Source organism: Staurois parvus, unplaced genomic scaffold, assembly GCF_062004578.1.
Source record: "Staurois parvus isolate SC_StPar_1 unplaced genomic scaffold, SC_StPar_1.0 ptg000493l, whole genome shotgun sequence".
In the NCBI taxonomy this organism is placed as follows: Eukaryota; Metazoa; Chordata; class Amphibia; order Anura; family Ranidae; genus Staurois; species Staurois parvus.
The window spans coordinates 1,390,169-1,411,674 of record NW_028318289.1 but is presented as its reverse complement, the minus strand read 5'-3'; the positions used below and the strand labels follow the sequence as shown (position 1 = coordinate 1,411,674).

General features: G+C 44.3%; 1 protein-coding gene across 4 annotated transcripts in view; it reads left to right on the top strand.

Moving 5' to 3' along the window:
- Positions 1-6,590: 6,590 nt before the first annotated feature.
- Positions 6,591-21,506, top strand: part of LOC149452176 (uncharacterized) — a 67,684-nt gene continuing 52,768 nt past the window's right edge. For 3 of the 4 annotated variants that reach the window (XM_089689711.1, XM_089689710.1, XM_089689708.1), the window contains exons 1-3: positions 6,638-6,729; positions 6,878-7,060; positions 19,981-20,201. In XM_089689711.1, coding sequence (XP_089545837.1) covers positions 19,989-20,201 — 213 coding nt within the window. In that variant the 5' untranslated portion in view covers positions 6,638-6,729; positions 6,878-7,060; positions 19,981-19,988. Of the gene's footprint in view, positions 6,730-6,877; positions 7,061-19,980; positions 20,202-21,506 lie in introns of all 4 variants that reach the window. The other variant, XM_089689709.1, reaches the window with a different exon arrangement.

Here is a 21,506-nt window from a genome sequence, read left to right as displayed (position 1 = left end):
TTTCCAACGCATTTTGTCATAATGATTACCTTCTCTTAATGGTGCCCTTGCTGAGTAGTTGACTTCTCATGTTCACAATACATCAGGCTGGCCACTCAGCACTACAAGAAAACACTGCAAGAGAAAGAAGCCAACCTGAAAAGGGAAACCTGGGGCAGCAGTCATGGCACAATGAAACATAGGCAAGAATTAAATGATAAAGGAGCTCAGCTTGATTACCTCAGCTTGAACTGCAGTCAATGGGAACACAAATCACAATAAAAACCCTATGGAACAATAATGAAGTTCCACACCATTTGTTATAAGTCCAAAACCATAATAATGTATTTCTTCATATTCTCATATAAATATTTTAGTTTTGGACTTGTACCAAACTGTGTGGCACCTGATTGACCATCAGTGTGTATTTGACTTAAAGTACCCTCTTGTGCCTCTGTTCTGCATTCGGAGCTGCCTCACCAAGGATATTATAACTCCTGCCCCATAGATTTCCTTTACTAAAGAAGAACTCAACACAATGCTGCGTGTTGTGGATCCATCACCTCCCACAAACCAGACCACAAAACAGTAAAAACCTGACTTAAAGCCCTGCATCAGGCTTGAGCTGAAAATAAATGTTGATTTCCTGCAGCGCCTGCATATAAATATACTTATTGTGTCATTGGGATTTTATTAGAGACACATATTTATCTTATACCTTGGTTCCACAGATGGCCTACCGGTCTTCTTTTCTCTCCTCCTTAAAGTCATTATGTACTATGCAAAGCTGCTTAACTTTCATTGTTCATGATATGGGTGAGGATGAGGTCACATAAATGACAAAGAGGAGGGGCTTTGGGTGAATGGCCTTCCAGCATATAGATGACCTGTGGGGATGTGGAGTATGGTATGTACTGCACTCTGTTAAAGTGTATGCCCAACCAAAACTTTGTTCTTAGTTTATGGTGAAGTGGATAAGGGTCACAGTCCATGCTGGGTTTTTACTGCTGTTGCGCTACCCCTGTAGGAACTACTGTTTAGGATGGGTCTAAAGCTCTTTGACTCAATCTCTTTAAGGATTTCAACCCCTCTGACACACTAGTTTGAGTATACAAAGCATGCAATATCACATAAAATCAATGAAAGTAATACTTAGTATCCAGTAACAGTACTACATCAAAGTGATACTAAAGTCTTGTTTTTTTTTTTTTAATAATAAACGTCATACTTACCTGCTCTGTGTAGTGGACTTTCACAGAGTAGCCCCAGTCTTTCTCTTCTCTGGTCCCCTGCCAGAGCTCCTCCCTCCCCCCTCCTGTCAGGTGCCTCCACAGCAAGCAGCTTGCTATGAGGACACACGAGCAGGTGCGGCTGCAGCTAGGGGAACATGTTACATGTTCCACCCTAAAAATGGGTGGAACATGTAACATGTTCCCAAAGGTGAACTAATCCTTTATAATGACACTTGGGGGTTTATTTACTAAAGCTGGAGAGTCCAAAATCAGACTCCCTTCTGCATAGAAACCAATCAGCTTCTAACCTCAGCTTGTTCAATGAAGTTTTGGCAATGAAACCTGGAAGCTGATTGGTTTCTATGCAGAAGGGAGTCTGATTTTGGACTCTCCAGCTTTAGTAAATAAACCCCTTGGTGTCCAGATCAGCATAAACAGAACACAGGAACGATACTGCCAAAGTGGATTGATGGCGATCAAGCTAGGTCTAGACCAACTGGATATGCATTGTCCATAGAAATTAAGGAAATGGGAGAAGGGAACAAAGGGGATTTGCAGGATGGTTTTACGGGAGGGGTAGATCTTTATTTTGTTCTTGTGCCAGTTATCAGTGGAGCTCTTTAAGAAACATTGATGCGCTTAACAACAGTTTAAGTAAACCAGCATGCAGTATATATGTGGTAAAGGTGCAGAATACTTAATGTCCTGCCTATGGAAACGCGGTCCTTCCTAGCAGTGTGAACAATGGGAAGTGCCCTCTCACCAGTCCCTGTGGTATAGAAAGGGTGGGGCCCTCAGTGTTTCCACAGAATTCATCCAGAGATTCAGGGGATGTATCACTGTGATAAATGATGAAGGGTATTATCACAGCTTATCGGCTGTTTTTTCACAGATTTTTAGTCAATCGTTTATTTTTTGCATGATGCAAACGTTCTCCTTTGGTGGCTAAGAAGCAGATCTAAAGTCACCCAACAAACTAAACAGCAAGGTGCTCTAGCATTATCACAGCTCAGAAACACGTTTGTATTGCAAGGAATAAAAGATTGAACCTGAGGGTCAAAGCCAGGCAGATAGTATGTGCTATCACGCTTAGATTTTTATAAGTAACCAGCAAAACCATGACTTTTGTTGAAAGCCATGAATTTAAACACAGCAACACACACAAAACAATTCTAAATGCATTACATTTTTTACAATGGACATGAGACACACAATTTGGGGGAAGATGTAGTTGAAAACAGGAGATGCTGCACCTGGATTTTAGGAGATGGAGGTCAGAAGCTTTACTAGATCCATCACTCTGAGATGGTAGAGAGGAAGGGCAGTGAAGTGTAACAGTTGAAAGTATACAATAGACCAGTCTTTTTCAAGCATGGTGCCCTCAGGTATCTTCAGGGGTGCCTTGGCAAAATGCCTCAAAATTGCCCAAAAATGTTATACAAGCCAGAGGGTGGATCAAGCATGCCTTTTAGTTACACAAAGCCAGAGGTTTTCATTGTGCACCATTACAACTCTGTAGCCGCCAACAACATAAAAAACAATGATGTTGTCAGTTAAGAAGGACATCGGGCACCTGCACAGCATCCTTGCATGCCCCTCCCCTGCCCCTCTCCTTCAGCACTGGGGTCACATTAGCTGAGTGAGAGAGAGAAATTGAGGGAGAAGAGAAATGGAATACTAGTCAGTACCAGTGTGAAAATACTTTGGAAAAATAAATCACCTCTGACGTTGGGTGTCCCACATGTTGATGCATTCTGTAAAATTATTAGTTTACATTTTTTACATTTTGTAATGGGTGCCTCGAGAATTTTAAAGGGTGCCTTGACTGAAAACAGGTTGAAAACCACTGCCAGAGACCATCCGAGAGGCAAAATGAAATCTTAATGAGGTGTTAAGCAGCATATACAGTATATAGTATGTGAAAAAATATTTTACACTCTTTCCCCACTCTGTCTAAAACTAATTCCTTTAAAAAAAATTCCTTTTTGGTTATGGTTGAGCTTTAAAGATTTCCAGCCCAAAAATATTTTCAAGGAATTCTAATTACTTCTGAGTCACATAAGCTGCTTTAGCTTGTAAAATGTGACCAGTTTTCCTGCCTCACCATGTGGTCTCTGTTGTCAGTGATCCACCTCCTGCTGTCCAAAAGTGGTTATAATGTCTCAATGGTCATCCAAACAGTGCACCTTGCTTGATCATTTCGCAGAAGTGCTGAAGAAATTTTGCATGTCCAAGGAGCTAATTATGGTGCTGTTTGGAGAATTGCAATGTTTTCTGGAACCCCCCACACAGCACAGCTATGCAATTCCACCAATGACCAAGTTGTTGGCTTTCTCCACTTTCTTGGAAAGGCCTCATTTCAGATGGTTGCTGGAGAGGTGGTTGGAGCATACCAGTATCATTTCAGAGTATCCCTCCTTATTAAGACCTTGCAGGGTTTCAGGCAAATTGCACTCAAGTATGTTTACATGCCTATCACACATCATGAATTGAATCCAATTAAGAAAGATTTTTATGGGATATTTGGTATTCCAAATGTCATGGGTGTAATATATGACACTCATGTGCCTTTTTTTGCTCCATCTGTAAAAGAGCACATACACACACCGACCACTTTATTAGGTACGACTTGCTAGTATTGGGTTGGACCCCCTTTTGCCTTTGGATCTTCCTTAATTCTTTGTGGCTTGGATTCAACAAGGTGTTGGAAACATTCCTCAGAGATTTTGGTCCATATTGGCATGATAGCATCACACAGTTGCTGGAGATTTATTGGCTGCACATCCATGAACCATTGATACAAGGCAGGATGGATCCATGCTTTCATGCTGTTAACGCCAAATTCTGACCCTGCCATCTGAATGTTGCTGCTGAAATCCAGATTCACCAGGCCAGGCAACATTTTTCCAATCTTCTATTGTCCAATTTGGACAATTTCAATTTGAATGTGAATTTTAGCCTAAGTTTTCTGTTCTTAGCTGATAGGAGTTGTACCTGGTGTGGTCTTCTGCTGCTATAACCCATCTGCTTCAAGGTTTAACGTGTTGTGCATTCAGAGATGGTATTCTGCATACGTTGGTTGTAACAAGTGGTTATTTGAGTCTGCCCATTCTTTTCTGACCTTTGACGCACATTGTTAAAGTATAACTAAAGATATTTTTTTTTGGGGGGGGGGGGGATTTTTGATAGAATAGAGAGGAATTAGAACACCTGTAAGGCTTTTTTTGCAGTCTGTGCCCCATTAGGAAGATTCACCCTCTCTATTTGTCCTGTTTACCTTTATTATTGAAAGTGAAAGTAAAAGTAAATCCCAAATTTTGGGTTGTCCCTAGAAAAGTAATAGATGGGACATCTTCCAATGGGAACACTAGTCCCCAAGAGAACTTTTTAATTTGCAGGGCTTTCCTCTCGCTTCCTGTATCAGCTATGGGAAAGGAAGTGAAGGTAAATCTTTCCATTTGGACACAGATGGCAAGGCCAAACTTGATAGGGATTCTAATCCTCCCTTACTTTACCCAAAATTAAATTACAATAACTATAAAACTGAACATTCCTACAACCCCCTTTTGTAACACCTATACTAACTACACAGTGTAAGAAGAGTTATCTCACAGAAAAAGCCACTCCAGGTCTGTGAGGAGTGCCTTCTACCCTGTGTTAGGCATTACAGAAAAGTGTTCACAATGCCTGGTCAAGAAGCATAAATTTACCATGAAGACTTCTTTGCACAAAAACTAGTTTGTAATGCTGTTTACTCCACATGTGGCTGCATCTGTCTGATAAAGGGTGCATCACTAGAATAGAAGGTAAGTAATTAGGAATAGACATGTATTCTTACAATGATAAGGAACTTGAGCTGTTAGGAGAGAGGTGTCATCAATTTGACAGATGGATACCAGAGTAAGACTTTCAAGATCAAGAGAGAATGACAATTACTATTTTCTAGGAAGACAGTGCCTGCTGGAGATAGGACCAGAGCTAACCCCCATTTATGCAAATAGTTTTGTGTACTTTTTAAACATGAAATATGTTTACTACATTGTGCCGCTTAAAGGAAGAAAGTGAAGTCAATGACATACTGTAGTGCTAGTCAATCTATGTGATATATGAGGCCTCTGGGGCAGCCCTTGATATCAACAAAGAGCCAAGCATTATATTCAGTGTGTTTGTAATCTTACAGAAAACTGTCAGAAACTGCTGGAATACTGGAGTACATGGTAAGTGATGGTGGGCCTGCTACAGGAGATGATCAGAAACAGCAAACATGCTACTGGTGTGGTTCCAGATGAAAGACTTGCTGCATTTTACCAGAAAAACACCCACCTCAGAACCCATAGATTAATCAGGATTGGGACCCATGTGGTATTGAGAGTGACCAGCTTTTCCCCATGTGGAGATGGAACATTGTCTCCAGCTGCATTCAAAGAAGGTTGTGTGGTTCCCCCACCACAACCTCACCAGATGTTAGTCATTTTTTTTCTTTATTTTTTTTGTTTGTCATACATGAGGAAATAACTAAATAACTACATTTAGATGATTTAGTAGTGGACCTAATTGTTCAGTGCTTATCTGTTCCTGTCCTAATTTATGATGCTGGCCAGCTTTTGGAATGTGCGCACATTGGAAGGGACTCACGCTGACACACAAGTTCAGTCTATGAATACTTCTAGTTTATTATAATGAGAAAGTGAGCTTATATATGCAGAATGATGCGAGAGTCATGTGACAACAGCATAAGCATTATATTAGTCTTTGATTGGTCATTTCCACACAAAAACAATCTCCATCATGGTATAGGTGTGATCTTCTTCAGTCTTATCTCATAGAGAAGAAAAACATTCCTTTGTTTCCCAAATCACACGGTGGGAGGGGGTCTGTGTGTGTGAGCAGACATTTCTTAGGCAAGGATTTCTTATAGTACCACAAAGCCCAGCAGGCAGAAAATATTCACACAACATATGTATTAAAGTAGAAAAGTAAATATTTATAAAACTTATAGAAATAGCGTATATATATATATATTCAATAGGAAACGAAATAGGCATTTTACCAAATCCATCACATAGATATATACTACTCTATAAGGGATCCCCCAGCTCTCCCCTCCCTTTTTTGGGTGGATTCCTTGAGTTTTTTAATGGATCTTTTTTTTAGTCTCACCTCTCAGATCTATGAGACCAACACTGCCTGAATCTTAGATTTTGTTCATATGGCATTTTGTGTGGCTTTGTCATTTTTCACCTTTTTATTATAGAAAATACAATGTCTTAGACACAGTATTATTATTCAAATGCAAGTCTAAAGTAAACTGGCTGGAAAATCCTAACAAAAGAGGAAGTAGGAAGATTTTAACTAAAAAGCTCAGATATCTGACACCTGAGAAAATAGTGGTTTCCTTCCTTCTCCGCCTCTGCAATCTCTACATTTTTTATTCCAGGAAGACAACAAGAGGCACAAACACAGGTACATGTAAGCCACCATTTGAAAGAACATAATAACAACCGAGACTATTTCAAATGTGAGTATATCTATTATAGAATTTAAGAGTGTCACCAGATATATAGAAGATGTACAGGTATCTTTTGGTGCAGAAAGGGTTGAACTTCCTAGTTACATTTTAAGTAAGGTTGATAAAAGTCATATTGTATATTTTGTTTCATTTCTAGTGGTAATACACTGGAGGGGAGGACGAGGAAATGAAAGGCTTTTGATATCCTGGTGCTGTAACAAGTGGCTAACACACCATCTGACTGGTCTGTGGAGAGAAGAAGGTGGAGGGAGAGGAATCTTTATTTGTTAAAGAGAGTTCTAATAGATCCATTTACTGTTTAAGGGGTCAACAAAATCTGGTAAGTGTTTTTACATACAGGGGTGGTATGATAAGCACTAATAAGGAGAACCATAGCACAAATAAGGAAGAAGAGAGAAGATTAAATCACACAGGACATTACATTTAATTTTGAACAAATACTTTGCCACATGGATTTCTGATTGTAACACAGCATGTATAACAAGTTTATTTGAAGGCACAGGAATTTGCACATTATATATTGGTGTATGATAAGCAGTGCTACCCCATAAGGACAGGTGGATATCGCTCGTCCTCCTGTGCTGCCCTGACTCAGCCCTTTTGACACTCTAGGTTCTGGCATGTTGTGTACCCCTTTAAATGAACCACAGACACAATGTAAACTGAACACAACAGACATCTGTATTGACCAAAGCAAAACAATGGATTTGAAGGTGTTAATCAGCCAAACCCTGGGACAGCATCCATGGCTGGCTGGATGGAACTCCAGGTAATTAAGTGCTTTAGCATAACAAAAGCAAACAGTAATGAACAATAATGCTTGAATATGCAGAGAATGGCAGATACTAAATAGCTGAATGTACCCAGAGGACTTACTGGTGGGAGGGGAGTTATAACTAGAGAGGGGCTTGACTGCAGGGAATCCTAATCCTATGGTGATGGATTAAGCTCTATTTGGGCCAGCTCACACTCTGTAGATAAGTGGATATGGGTAGTCCAAGTATTAGGCCTGAACACAGTCTTCACTAGCACATTGGAGATCACTGACATTGAAGGGAAAATCCTCAGAGGTGGGGGAGAAAGAGTTAAGAAGCCAACAAACAAGTATATACTTGAGTAAAGCAAAAGTGGCAAGTTCCTTTGCAACATAGTTACATAGTTAGTCTGGCTGAAAAAAGACAAAAGTCCATCTAGTTCAACCATAAAAATAAAAAAAAAGTTATTATCCTATACCCACAGTTCATCCAGAGGAAGGCAAAAAACCCAGCAAACCATGATCCAATTTGCTCCTGCAGGGGAAAAAATTCCTTCCTGATCCCCCGAGAGGCAATCGGATATTCCCTGGATCAACTTTACCTATAAATGTTAGTATCCAATTATATTCTGTGTATCCAATAAAGAATCCAGGCCTTCTTTAAAGCAATCCACTGAGCTGGCCAGAACCAACTCTTGAGGGAGTCTATTCCACATGTTCACAGCTCTCACTGTGAAGAAACCTTTTCGTGTTTGGAGATTAAATTTCTTTTCCTCCAGACGTAAAGAGTGCCCTCTTGTCCTCTGTGATGACCTCAGGGTGAATAGCTCTACACCGAGTTCACTATATGAACCACTGATGTATTTATACATGGAGATCATATCCCCCCTTATGTATTATACATGGTGATCATATCCCCCCCTTCATCTCCTCTTCTTCATAGCTGAGCTCCTCCATGCCTCTTATCAGTTTGGTTGCCCTTCTCTGTACTTTCTCCAGTTCCCCAATGTTCTTTTTGTGAATTGGTGCCCAAAACTGAACTGCATATTCCAGATGTTGAATTCTGAACAAAATTTCTTTAGAAAATTGGAAATTTTGTGCTTTTAGTAATCCAATGGTGCCACCATTGATTTCGAAGTTTCGACCAACCAAGCTTTTAATTTCACCTCATGTTGCTACAGAAAATAATTTTTGTGGCCAAGACTTTTTTTCTTTCCAGGTCACAGCTAGAGTTGCCACCTCATCTCTTTAAAGCCGAACACATATTGATTACACAGGTTTTGAGGATAATTTAATGCAGATAAGGCACTAAATTAGTTAAATTACCACCTTACACAAAACCTGTGTAATTAATACTTGTTTGGTTTTAAAGGATGAGGTGTTCATTTCTTTTTCAATTACATTTCTCGCACGATTCTTCCATCATTGATTAGAAATTAATTAGCTTTTTTAAAAATTTCCAACATGCCCGATCACTCAGTTTCGACAGTTTCTCAAAAAGCGGCCAATACTGTGGCCCACTGATGGTGTGAAATTCAAATGTAAATTCTTAGAAAAGATTTTCAAATGAAAATTCTTTCGGAATTCGACCCATGTATGTATGGCTGGCTTTAGATTAACCACTTCCGTGCCGCCCTATTGTAGAAATACTGCTACAGGACAGCACGAGTGCGCAAAATCACGTATATATACGTGAGTCGCGCTTCCGCAGTTTTCACACCCCTCCCAGCTCGTGTCAGATTGCTCGTCAGTACACCAGTAATCAGATTTAACACCTTGATTGCAAGGAACACGCTCACATACACAATAAACCTCCAATGCTAGTATAGTGTCTTAATGGATCAATATCTTTGACCAGATCAGCACTATACCAGCGTTCACATTAGTATAGTGTCCCCAAAAACGCAGCGTTAGCGGGATCAGCCCCGACACCTACCAACACCTGCGTTTAGCCCCTAAGCTTAGCCCCCCCCCCTTCTCCCCCAGCAAGTGCAGTGTCAGTAGATCACTGTCACTTGATACATTGCACACAAAACCACAGTGATCGCAGAATTAGGCCTGATCTCTATTAGCACTTGCAGGTAAATTGTCCCGCAGCCACCAAGAATTCACACACAGGCCCATAGAGCCCCTAGTATCCTTCTGGATTGCTTGCAAATCTCGATTGGTAGCCCACAAATTCTGCAGCACCCATACTTCCCCCATTACTACCCAACCTGGAATTCAGGTGGAAACAGCAAATTTAAATACTCCCCTTGATTTTTTGGAGCTGTTTTTCACGGACGATCTGTATGCATTGATTGTGGATCAAAGCAATTTATATGCACAACAGTTTATCGCCGCCAACCCAAATTCAAACCTTCCCAGACCATTCTCGCATGGAAACCCATTACAGTTTCCGAATTTACATTTTTTGGGGCCTAACCCTCAAAATGGGCATTACTAAAAAAAATGAATTGCAGTTGTATTGCTCCACAGATCCGGTTCTTCATATGCCCGTGTTCTCTTCTGCCATGGCCAGGCATAGATATGAGAGTATAATGTGTTTTATGCATTTCAATGACAACACACTCTGTCGTCCTTGGGGTAACCCTGAATTTGACCGGCTCCACAAAATTCGGCCCCTCATAAATCACCTTAACCAAAAATTTGCAGATGTCTATACTCCCCAGCAAAAGCATCTGCATTAATGAGTTCCTCATTAATTTTTCTGGCTGCCTTCCATTCAAACAATTTCTCCCCAACAAGCATGCCAGATATGGGATCAAGATGTATAAGACCTGTGAGAGGACAACAGGCTATACATATAAGTTTTAGATTTACGAGGGAAAAGATAGTCACGTGGAGCCCCCTGAATGCCCATACTACATGGGGAGCAGTGGCAAGATAGCTTGGGACTTGGTGTCATCCTTTTTCCATTTGGGATACCACTTAGACGTGGACAATTTTTATTCAAGCGTGCCACTATTTAGACATTTGTACAATCTTGGAATTGGCGCATGTGTTAGAAAGGGGGAAAAAACCTTCTTGAGAAATGAAGATGTCATTCAGCTGGAGCAACGACTTGTTTATTCTGACAGCAACAGGGTCTTGCTCTAAGAACATACATAAGTCAGTGTGGGCAGTGCTGTTGGATGAGACTTTTTAACCGCAGTTAAAAAAAGAGCATATATGCTGGAGCATGGGGGCCTGGGGTGGCCAGTCGGTGAATGGCCCCTATTCTTTGGAATATTATTATTATACAGGATTTATATACCACCAACAGTTTGCTCAGCGCTTTACAATATAACGGGAGACAATATAGCAAAATTACAGTTCAATACAAGAGGGATTTGAGGGCCCTGCTCCTTGGAGCTTACAATCTAGGAGGGAGGGGCTAGTGGTACAAAAGGTAGTAACTGTGGGGGATGGACTGGTTGGAAGAGTAGGAGATTCCAGTATTAGCTGAGGGCAGGATAGGCTTCCCTGAAGAGATAGGTTTTCAGAGATTGCCTAAAAGTGAGCAGAGTAGGCAACAGTCTGATAAATTGGGGTAGAGAGTTCCAGAGGATGGGGGAAGCTCTGGAAAAGTCCTGGAGACGAGCATGGGAGGAGGAGACAAGGGAGCTAGAGAGTAGGAGGTCTTGCAAGGAGCGGAGAGTACGGTTTGGGTGATATTTAGAGACAAGATTGGTGATGTAATTTGGGGCAGAGTTATACATGGCTTTATATGTTATTGTTAGTGTTTTGAATTTTATCCGTTGGGCAATGGGAAGCCAGTGGAGGGACTGGCAGAGAGGGGTGGCAGATACAGAATGGTTAGTAAGGTGTATGAGTCTGGCAGCAGCATTCATGATGGACTGAAGAGGGGATAGCCTGCGATGAAGTAGGCAAATGAGGAGGGAGTTACAATAGTCAATATATATTTGTAGTATATTTTATAGTATTTTTTGACCCACCATTAGAAGTGAGTGGATGCAGGGCAGTATATTCAAATGGTGGGCATACCACACACTTTTTCTAGCAGAGATTCCTTCTCTTTTTTTCATTTAGCCCACAAAAAAGAACATAGCATATACACCCAACAAGGACCAGCGACGTACTGGTACATCACTGGATGTCAGGGCTCCGGGTATGACCAGAGGTCTGTGGACTGACACAGGGAAACGCAGGCTTCAGATATAGTATAAACAATATAATTTATTTAAGACTAAACAATACATAAACGCAGTGAAAGACTAAACATAAACACAGTGCAAACAAACCAAACCAAAACCCCCAACAGATAACAAAAGAACAATACTAAGCGTAGTCGGGAAGGCCGGGTCGGTAGCAAACGGGCAGGCAAGGTACAAAGGAGCAGGCAGAGCGTAGTCAGACGGGCCGGGTCAGGAACAATCAGGCAGACAAGGTACCAAAGGAGCAGACTGGAGAGTGGTCAGGAATAGCAGAGGTCAGGACAGGCGGAGTTCAATCAAAGTCAGGGATCAAGCAGGATCAGACAGGAAGCAGACAGGATGCAGGTACAGAGGCTCTTTGGAAACATACACCAAGGCCCTGATAGCAAGTCTGGCCATTCCTTATATGCACCTCCTGCAATCAGCCTCAGGTGTTTTGGTTGACGGCAGGAGTGAGCCTCTGGTTGCTGAGAGCACCCGCTGGCCAGTCCTGGTACTGCAACCCACAAGGCAGGTGAGTCCCACCACTATTGGCGAGTCCATTCCTGACAGTACCCCCCCCCCCCTCAAGGAGCGGCCTCAGGACGCTCCAAACCGTCCTAAATGGGCAAAATGTTCCACCGCCCGGATCCGGTAATTGGCGGGATATCAAGGACTGGTACACCGGGCAGAGGCACATCAGGCTGGGCACCGGACGGAGGCACATCAGGCTGGGCACCGGACGGAGGCACATCAGGCTGGGCACCGGAAGGAGGCACATCAGGCTGAGCACCGGACAGAGGCACATCAGGCTGGGCACCGGGCGGAGGCACATCAGGCTGGGCACCGGACTGAGGCACATCAGGCTGGGCACCGGACAGAGGCACATCAGGCTGGGCACCGGACAGAGGCACATCAGGCTGGGCACCGGACGGAGGCACATCAGGCTGGGCACCGGAAGGAGGCACATCAGGCTGAGCACCGGACAGAGGCACATCAGGCTGGGCACCGGGCGGAGGCACATCAGGCTGGGCACCGGACTGAGGCACATCAGGCTGGGCACCGGACAGAGGCACATCAGGCTGGGCACCGGACAGAGGCACATCAGGCTGGGCACCGGACAGAGGCACATCAGGCTGGGCACCGGACAGAGGCACATCAGGCTGGACACCGGACAGAGGCACATCAGGCTGGACACCGGACAGAGGCACATCAAGCTGGGCACCGGACAGAGGCACATCAAGCTGGGCACCGGACAGAGGCACATCAGGCTGGGCACCAGACAGAGGCACATCTGACTGGGCACCGGGCCACCAGGCAGAGCAGCAGGCACCGGGCCACCAGGCGGAGCAGCGGGCACCGGGCCACCAGGCAGAGCAGCGGGCACCAGGCCACCAGGCGGAGCAGCAGGCACAGAGTCATTTGGCAAGACAGCGCGCTCCAAGTCATCTGGCAAGACTGCAGGCACCGAGTCATCTGGCAAGACAGCGGGCACCGAGTCATCTGGCAAGACAGCGGGCACTGAGTCATCTGGCAAAACCACGGGCACCGAGTCATCTGGCAAAACAGCGGGCATCGGGTTGTCAAGCTCGACAGCAGGCACCGAGTCATCTGGCAAAACAGCGGGCATCGGGTCGTCAAGCTCGACAGCGGGCACTGAGTCATCTGGCAAGACAGCGGGCAACGAGTCATCTGGCAAGACCGTGGGCACTGAGTCATCTGGCAAAACAGCAGGCATCGGGTCTTTAAGCTCGACAGCAGGCACCGAGTCATCTGGCAAGACAGCGGGCACCGAGTCATCTGGCAAGACTGCGGGCACCGAGTCATCTGGCAAGACAGCGGGCACCGAGTCATCTGGAAAAACAGCGGGCATCGGGTCGTCAAGCTCGACAGCGGGCACCGAGTCATCTGGCAAAACAGCGGGCACCGGGTCATCTGGCAAGACAGCGGGCATCGGGTCATCTGGCAAGACAGCAGACACCGAGTCATCTGGCAAGACAGCGGGCACCGAGTCATCTGGCAAAACAGCGGGCACCGAGTCATCTGGCAAGACAGCGGGCTCCAAGTCATCTGGCAAGACAGCGGGCACCGAGTCATCTGGCAAGACCGCGGGCATTGGGTCTTTAAGCTCGACAGCGGGCACCGAGTCATCTGGCACGACTGCTGGCACCGAGTCATCTGGCAAGACTGCGGGCACCGAGTCATCTGGCAAAACAGCGGGCATCGGGTCGTCAAGCTCGACAGCGGGCACCAAGTCATCTGGCAAGACAGCGGGCACCGAGTCATCTGGCAAGACAGCGGGCACCGAGTCATCTGGCAAGACTGCAGGCACCGAGTCATCTGGCAAGATTGCGGGCACCGAGTCATCTGGCAAGACAGCGGGCACCAAGTCATCTGGCAAGACAGCGGGCACCGAGTCATCTGGCAAGACAGCGGGCACCGAGTCATCTGGCAAGATTGCGGGCACCGAGTCATCTGGCAAGACAGCGGGCACCAAGTCATCTGGCAAGATAGCAGGCACCGAGTCATCTGGCAAAACAGTGGGCACCGGGTCATCTGGCAAGACAGCGGGCATCGGGTCGTCAAGCAAGACAGCGGGCATCGGGTCATCAAGCAAGAGAGCGGGCATCGGGTCATCTGGCAAGACAGCGGGCATAGAGTCATCTGGCAAAACAGCGGGCAACGAGTCATCTGGCAAAACAGCGGGCACCGAGTCATCTGGCAACAGGTCATCTGGCTCGACAGCGGGCACCGGGTCATCTGGTTCGACAGCGGGCACCGGGTCATCAGGCATTGGATCGTCTGGCTCGACAGCGGGTACCGGGTCATCTGGCTTGACAGCGGGCACCGGGTCATCTGGCAACAGGTCATCTGGCTCGATCAGTTCAACAGGCTGGGTAGGAACATCAGGCTGGGTAGAACCATCAGGCTGGGTAGAACCATCAGACTGGGTAGCGTACACTGGGTCATCAGGCATCAGGGTATCAGGCTGAATTGCGGGTGCTGGGGCATCAGGCTGAACCACGGAAGGTGGGTTCTCAGACGGCAGGCTGACCGGTTTGGATACTGGCAGGATGGTACTGGTTGGAAAGAATTTTCGCTTTTTCCTGGTTTTAGTTATTGGAGCACAGGAAGTAAGCGCAGGTTTGTAAGTGGATAGAGCAGCTGTAGGCAGAGAAGAGCTGGGGGATGGAACAAAGGAGGGAGCAGTTGCTACAGAGGACTTCTTTACAGGGTTAAAGAAAGGATAGGTGCAGCGAGTGGGAGCAGGGGACTGATATGTGGTAGTTAGCAGAGTATACTGGGCCGTCACTGGGGGTGCTGTCAGGGATGCAGGAAGAGTGCCTTGAGCAGAGGAATGACGTTGCAAGCTGACTGAGGCTGGGTGCAACAAGTCTGACCATGTCTGCAGTATGGGTTGAACAAAGCTCAGCTTACACAAAGCCTGTCTGGTCAAAGACTGCACTGCGTTTATACAGTCTCTTAGTACCTGTTGTGAACATGCAGAATAACGCTCCAGAAAGTAATCCACATCATCCTCTAATAACCATTCCAGGGACTCTACCTGGTCGGCACTAAATAGTGGCAAAAATTCATCCCTGCTTTCGGGAGTACCAGATGAAACCAACTCTGCACAAACCTGAATCAATGGTTGCATCTCAGAGAACTCTGTGCCCTGATCTACTAGGCAATGAGTGATCCTTATGCACTCTAGTAGTTGATCCCTGGTATACTCCTTCAGAGTCTGATAAGCATAATCTCTGTCATCCAACACTAGCAGAGACAAATACACCACCTCATCAAGATTCATCCTTCCCAGCAACAATAAGCCAAGATGGCTTCCCTGTGCAGCCACTTCTGGTCAGGATTGGCCTTGGTGTAATGTCAGGGCTCCGGGTATGACCAGAGGTGTGTGGACTGACACAGGGAAATGCAGGCTTTAGATATAGTATAAACAGTATAATTTAAGACTAAACAATACATAAACGCAGTGCAAGACTAAACATAAACACAGTGCAAACAAACCAAACCAAAACCCCCAACAGATAACAAAAGAACAATACTAAGCGTAGTCGGGCAGGCCAGGTTGGTAGCAAACGGGCAGGCAAGGTACAAAGGAGCAGGCAGAGCGTAGTCAGATGGGCCGGGTCAGGAACAATCAGGCAGACAAGGTACCAAAGGAGCAGATTGGAGAGTGGTCAGGAATAGCAGAGGTCAGGACAGGCGGAGTTCAATCAGAGTCAGGGATCAAGCAGGATCAGACAGGAAGCAGACAGGATGCAGGTACAGGGGCTCTTGGGAAACATACATCAAGGCCCTGATTGCAAGTCTGGCCATTCCTTATATGCACCTCCTGCAATCAGCCTCAGGTGTTTTGGCTAACTGCAGGAGTGAGCCTCTGGTTGCTGAGAGCACCCGCTGGCCAGTCCTGGCACTGCAACCCACAAGGCAGGTGAGTCCCACCACTATTGGTGAGTCCATTCCTGACACTGGACTTTGAGTGGTTATAGCAGGTATGCAGCTGTAGGCATCATCCTGGTATCGTTTTCAGCCGGCGATCGGTTTTCATGTAAAAGCAATCCTAGTGGCTAATTAGCTGCAGGATTGTTTTTACAAGCAGTTGGAGAAGATGCCCCCTCCCCCACGGCCTTCTCGGGCAGTCTCGTGCCATCAGGGGAACCTGAGAATGCAGCCGGTGTTTCTGCCAGCTGACCATAGAGCTGATTGGAGACCGGAATGGTGTCAATCATCTCTATAGTCTAAGAAATCAGAAGCTACGAGCCAAATACTCACCATGCCTTTTTTTTAAATTCCTTGGGGTGTCTAATTTCCAAAAAGGGGTCATTTGGAGAGATTTGGTGCTATCCTGGCATTTCAGGGCTTCCGAAACTGTGATAGGTAGTGAGGAAGTGAAATGAGGAAGTAACGCACCTTCAGGCTTTCAAAGTGCTCATTGGATTTCAGGCTCCTGTATGTAGCTAGGCTGCCAAAAAGTCTCACACATGTGGTATTGTCATGTACCTGATAGGAGAATGAAATGACGAGGTCAGCCTCACTTGTGTCACTAGCCCTGACCCCGCTGGAAGTGGAACAGAGGGGAACAAGAGTTCCAGTAGGTGTTTCCTGAAGAGCTTGCAGCTGGAGTCCTGAAGAGACTGACAAACCTTCGGTTCAGGAACGGTAGCGATGTTTCGGAATTCCACCGGGGTTAAAAGGGCGCTCTGCTTGCACAACCGGATCAGGATAAGTGACGTGTAAGCTCTCCCAGCTGGCTTGAAGCAGGAACAGTTTATAGTGTGCAGATCTGGTATAAAAGACAGCCAGGTGGGCAAAAGAGAAGGACAGGAAGCTGGGATCGGAGACAGGAGCAAGGTTACAGGAATAGCCAGGGTCATCAAGGGGCGGGCATCGAGATACCAAATCATAAGCAAGCCAAAGTCAGGAACAGAGCCAGGGTCAGGAACTAGCAACAAGGCAGGAGAGGAATCAGAGTCAGGTCAGGAACAAGCTGGGTCAGCAACAAGGGGATCATGCAGGAATACAGCAGGACACAGGGAAACGGCTGAAGACCAATCAGCACTAAACACAGGCAGAAGAATAATTTAAATAGTCCTTCTGGAGCCAATATTCACTGTTTGTGTACGTGCTTGTGCACGATTGTATGCGCACGTCTGGTCACAATTCTGCGGATATTTCTGTGCGCATGCACATTTCTATTAGCCAGCCGTCTCACAGGAATTCCCTTACAGGTATCCTCATACTCGGTATACAAGTAGCAGAATGTATTTTGGGGTGTAATTCCACATATACACATGGCTTGTGTGAGCAATATATCATTTAAGTGACAACGTTGTGTAAACAAAAAAAAAGAAAAAAAAAGTTTTTGTCATTTTCCAAAAACTTGTGGAAAAAAAAAAATCTTCCATAGAATTAATATGCCTTTCAGCAGATAGCTTAGGGTGTCTACTTTCCGAAAAGGGGTCATTTTGGGGTGTTTGTACTATCCTGGTATTTTAGCACCTCAAGAAATGTGATAGGCAGTCTGAAAGTAAAAGCTGTGTAAATTCCATTATCTATACCATAGATTGTAGATGCTATAACTTTCACACAAAGCAATCAATATACACTTATTGGAATTTTTTTTTGCCAAAAACATGTAGCAGAATACATTTTGGCCTAAATTTATGAAAACATTTGAGTTTTTTGGATATTTTTTTTTCACAATTTTTGGTCTTTTTTGTTTATAGTGCGATATTTCGCACAGGTGATCAAATACCACCAAAAGAAAGCTCTATTTGTGTGAAACAAAGGACATAAATTTCATTTATGTATAGCATTGCATGACCGAGCAATTGTCAGTTAAACTAGTGCAGCGCTGTATAGAAAAAATGTTGTAAATTGCAGTATCTATACCATAGATTGTAGACGCTATAACTTTCACACAAAGCAATCAATATACACTAATTGGGATTTTTTTTACCAAAAATGTAGCAGAATACATTTTGGCCTACATTTATGACTAACTTTGAGTTTACTATATATTTTTTATAGCAAAATTAAAAAATTGTTTTTTTTCAAAATTTTCAGTTTGTTTTTGTTTATAGCACAAAAAATAAAAAGCGCACAGGTGATCAAATACCACCAAAATAAAGCTCTATTTGTGTGAAAAAAAGGAAATACATTTTGTTTGGGTACAGCATTGCATGACCGCGCAATTATCAGTTGAAATAGTGCAGCACTGAATAGCAAAAAGAGGCCTGATCAGGAAGGGGGGTAAATCCTCAGGATGGCAAGTGGTTAAGCTGTTTAACACTGACTGGGCTCACTCAACCAGTCTAGGTCTACTGTAGCATCACAGCCATTAGGACTAGCTGACAACCTAATTTTGTCTTTGCTAAATAAGTTTCACATGTTGCTTAATCAGTGTTGTGGGTGGTATAGCTACTGTTTATCCTGATTAGGCACTTTTACACCATTTATGCCTACCCACTTCTCCTGATTGGTAATTATACAGTGCGCTGATATTGTAACTGTGACCGTTGTTGGTTTGCCCATGCTTATCAATCATTTTTTTTCTAATTGTTATGTATTTGATCATTGTTTGTGTACTATTGCTTACTTTTTTATTTTACATTTTTTCCACTGACATTTTAAACATTTATTAAAAAGTCAAATAATGAAGCTAATTAGGGACTGTTTTTCACAGAACATGTCCAGGATAGGTTAAAGAGCTTTTGAATCCTCAGGTGCCATTTAAATCCCATTGCAGTCTAAAACAATCAACAACTTAATTTTGCTTGCCTTTAACACATTTTACCAAAATGGTGAAATTTGAACTTATTTTCATGTCTAGTGGACCTGTCCGGTAGACCAAGCCTTTTGGGCCGAACCTTTTAATATGTTATCCCTGCTCTTTATAAAGTCAATACCGCCGGAACCAATTGCAGCCCTCTTAAATCTGCACCCTCCCTCTATCGCCAAATCCCAATTTAAAATCTTCTTGCAAGTCACCACTGCAGCTAAACAGATTGTGGCCAAATTGTGGAAGTCTCCATCTTTGTGTATTCTGGCAGTCAGGAACAAGGTTACACAAGCTAAGATTCATGCCAAAGTGGAAGCCACCATCCTAGATTATGTTCTTAGGTTTCTGTCGATCTGGACCCCATGGGTGGACTGTTTCCTCCCACCGAACTTTGATGATTCGTCGCTCCTTCCTTGACTTCCCGTAATCCCACATTGTGGCAATCCTATATGCCTAGTTATACACTGATATGGTCCCGAGATTATATATTCCCTTCTGGAAGTCACACATCCTTTCTTTCTCTCCTCTATTCCTTCTTTAAGTCTCTTCTATTTTTCCCCCTTCTTTTCTACTCACTTCTGTCTCCCTCTCTTCGCCTCAAGTGAAACCTTCATATGGTTTCTGGGATCAGTGCTCCCTGGTCTGTTACATACTCAGATTTTACCTTCCCTTTTACCATTGTATCCCTTCATATTTTTCCATGGTTCCTTGTAACATGTTTTTATCTGATACTCCCCCTTTCCCGTAGGACAAAATGTTTTCCTGTATATGTACATGGATTGTCCTAAGATCTGAAAATTAGTAAAATGTTTGAACAAGAAAATAGTGAATTTTATCCAAACTCTCAAGATTTCCTTTGAAATTCTGGAAACATTAACTCACAATTTTGCTCATCTCCATAGAAGGTGTTAAAAATGGTAAAATCATTGACTGGTGACAAAGTGAAAAATGTAAACAATATATAGTGGTGTGATGTGTATACTGTTTTAGCTTGCAATCTCACTCAGAGGTGCAATTATACATTATTCACAATATTTATTTCTAAGTTTCCAGGATGTCATTCAGTTTAACCAAAACCAAGGATGGGAAGATACCTTACAAAGCTGCAGGGGGATCATTGATCAATATTAACATATCACAAGGAATTTACTGGGACTTCTGGGACCGTCCCAATACGTTGGGTAAGATACCGAGTGAGGCACCACCTACAGCACCAATGCCACCTACGTCCTATGTGAAGACTACTGCGCTACCTGTAGTACTTGGGGTAAGACAACTAGTGGCAGCAAATACATGAAGATCACTAATAGTGAGCATCCCTGGGAATGCCGACTCATCTATTGGGTTACTGACTTGTTTCCAGTCAAGCTCAATTTTTTGGCTTTAGAGATGTATGTTTGAAAAAAGTATTGCTAAGACAGTGACAGTGGTGTATTACCCAGTAAGAATTTCCATTCCCACCTCGCATCAGAAGGCTTCCGTTTGCCACTTGCACAATCTCAAGATTGACAACCCTCCACCCAGGGGCGGTACTAGACTATTTTGTGCCCTAGGCAAGATGAGCTACTTGCACCCCCCACCCAAAAAAAAACCTGACTGGGGAGCTGGGAGAAAGTGATGTTGCACGCAGCATGGCTTTCGCAGCACCTCATTGGCTGGATAACTCTTCTTCCCAGATTGGCTGAGGTTTGCAGGAGATGGCTTCGTCTCCAGATAACATCATCCAATCCTGAAGCACAGCAGTCATAGTTGCCAACATGCCAGCTTTTAGGGACACCTTATTTTGCCACTATAGAAGGGGGATTACTTTAATTAAGGGTGGGGTATTAATTTATTGTGGGCATGGCTTTACAAGAAAGAAGTGTGCTACCACGAAAAAGTGGGCGTGGTTTAAGTTACGGAAAATATTGGGTGTGGCTTAAATGGGTGTCCTTAAATATAGTCAAGGATGACTTACAAGGTGCAGAATGTGGTGTGCAGGATGGAGATTACCCTTTGAGAGCTCTGATAATATTAAAAGTTATAATATGAATAACAATAGTTATAATAATACTCGCAATCTGAGCTTTTTTGGTCAGAAAATAGGTTCAGGAACTCAACCACGATCCCTCAAAAACCCCCTTCCCTACATACACACCCTCCAAACAATGGGTGTGATCAAATTTCACTAACAGTGGGAGGGTCTTAACGGGGTATTAAATACCAGGAGTGCATTATGTGCAGAGTGCAGAGTTTGGGGGAGTTTACACATAGAGTGCACAGTTCAAGGGTGAGCTATGTGCAGAGTTCGGAGGTGCACTATGTACAAAGTGCAGCATTTAGAAGTGTGCTGCATACCGAGTGCAGAGTTCAGCCTTCTTCCACAGCTGCTTACCTCTGCATCCCCTATCCACGTCATTTTCAGTTCTGACCTCTGCATGCAACCCTCCTCCCTAAATGCTTCACCATCTTCCATGTCTTACTTTTGTTGCTGTAATAATCGTGAACACCCAGCAGGCTCTTGTACCTCCCCAAACACTGTAGGGAGATCATCCAGTAGGTGTGTCGGCATTCACACTGCACCCTGGGCACC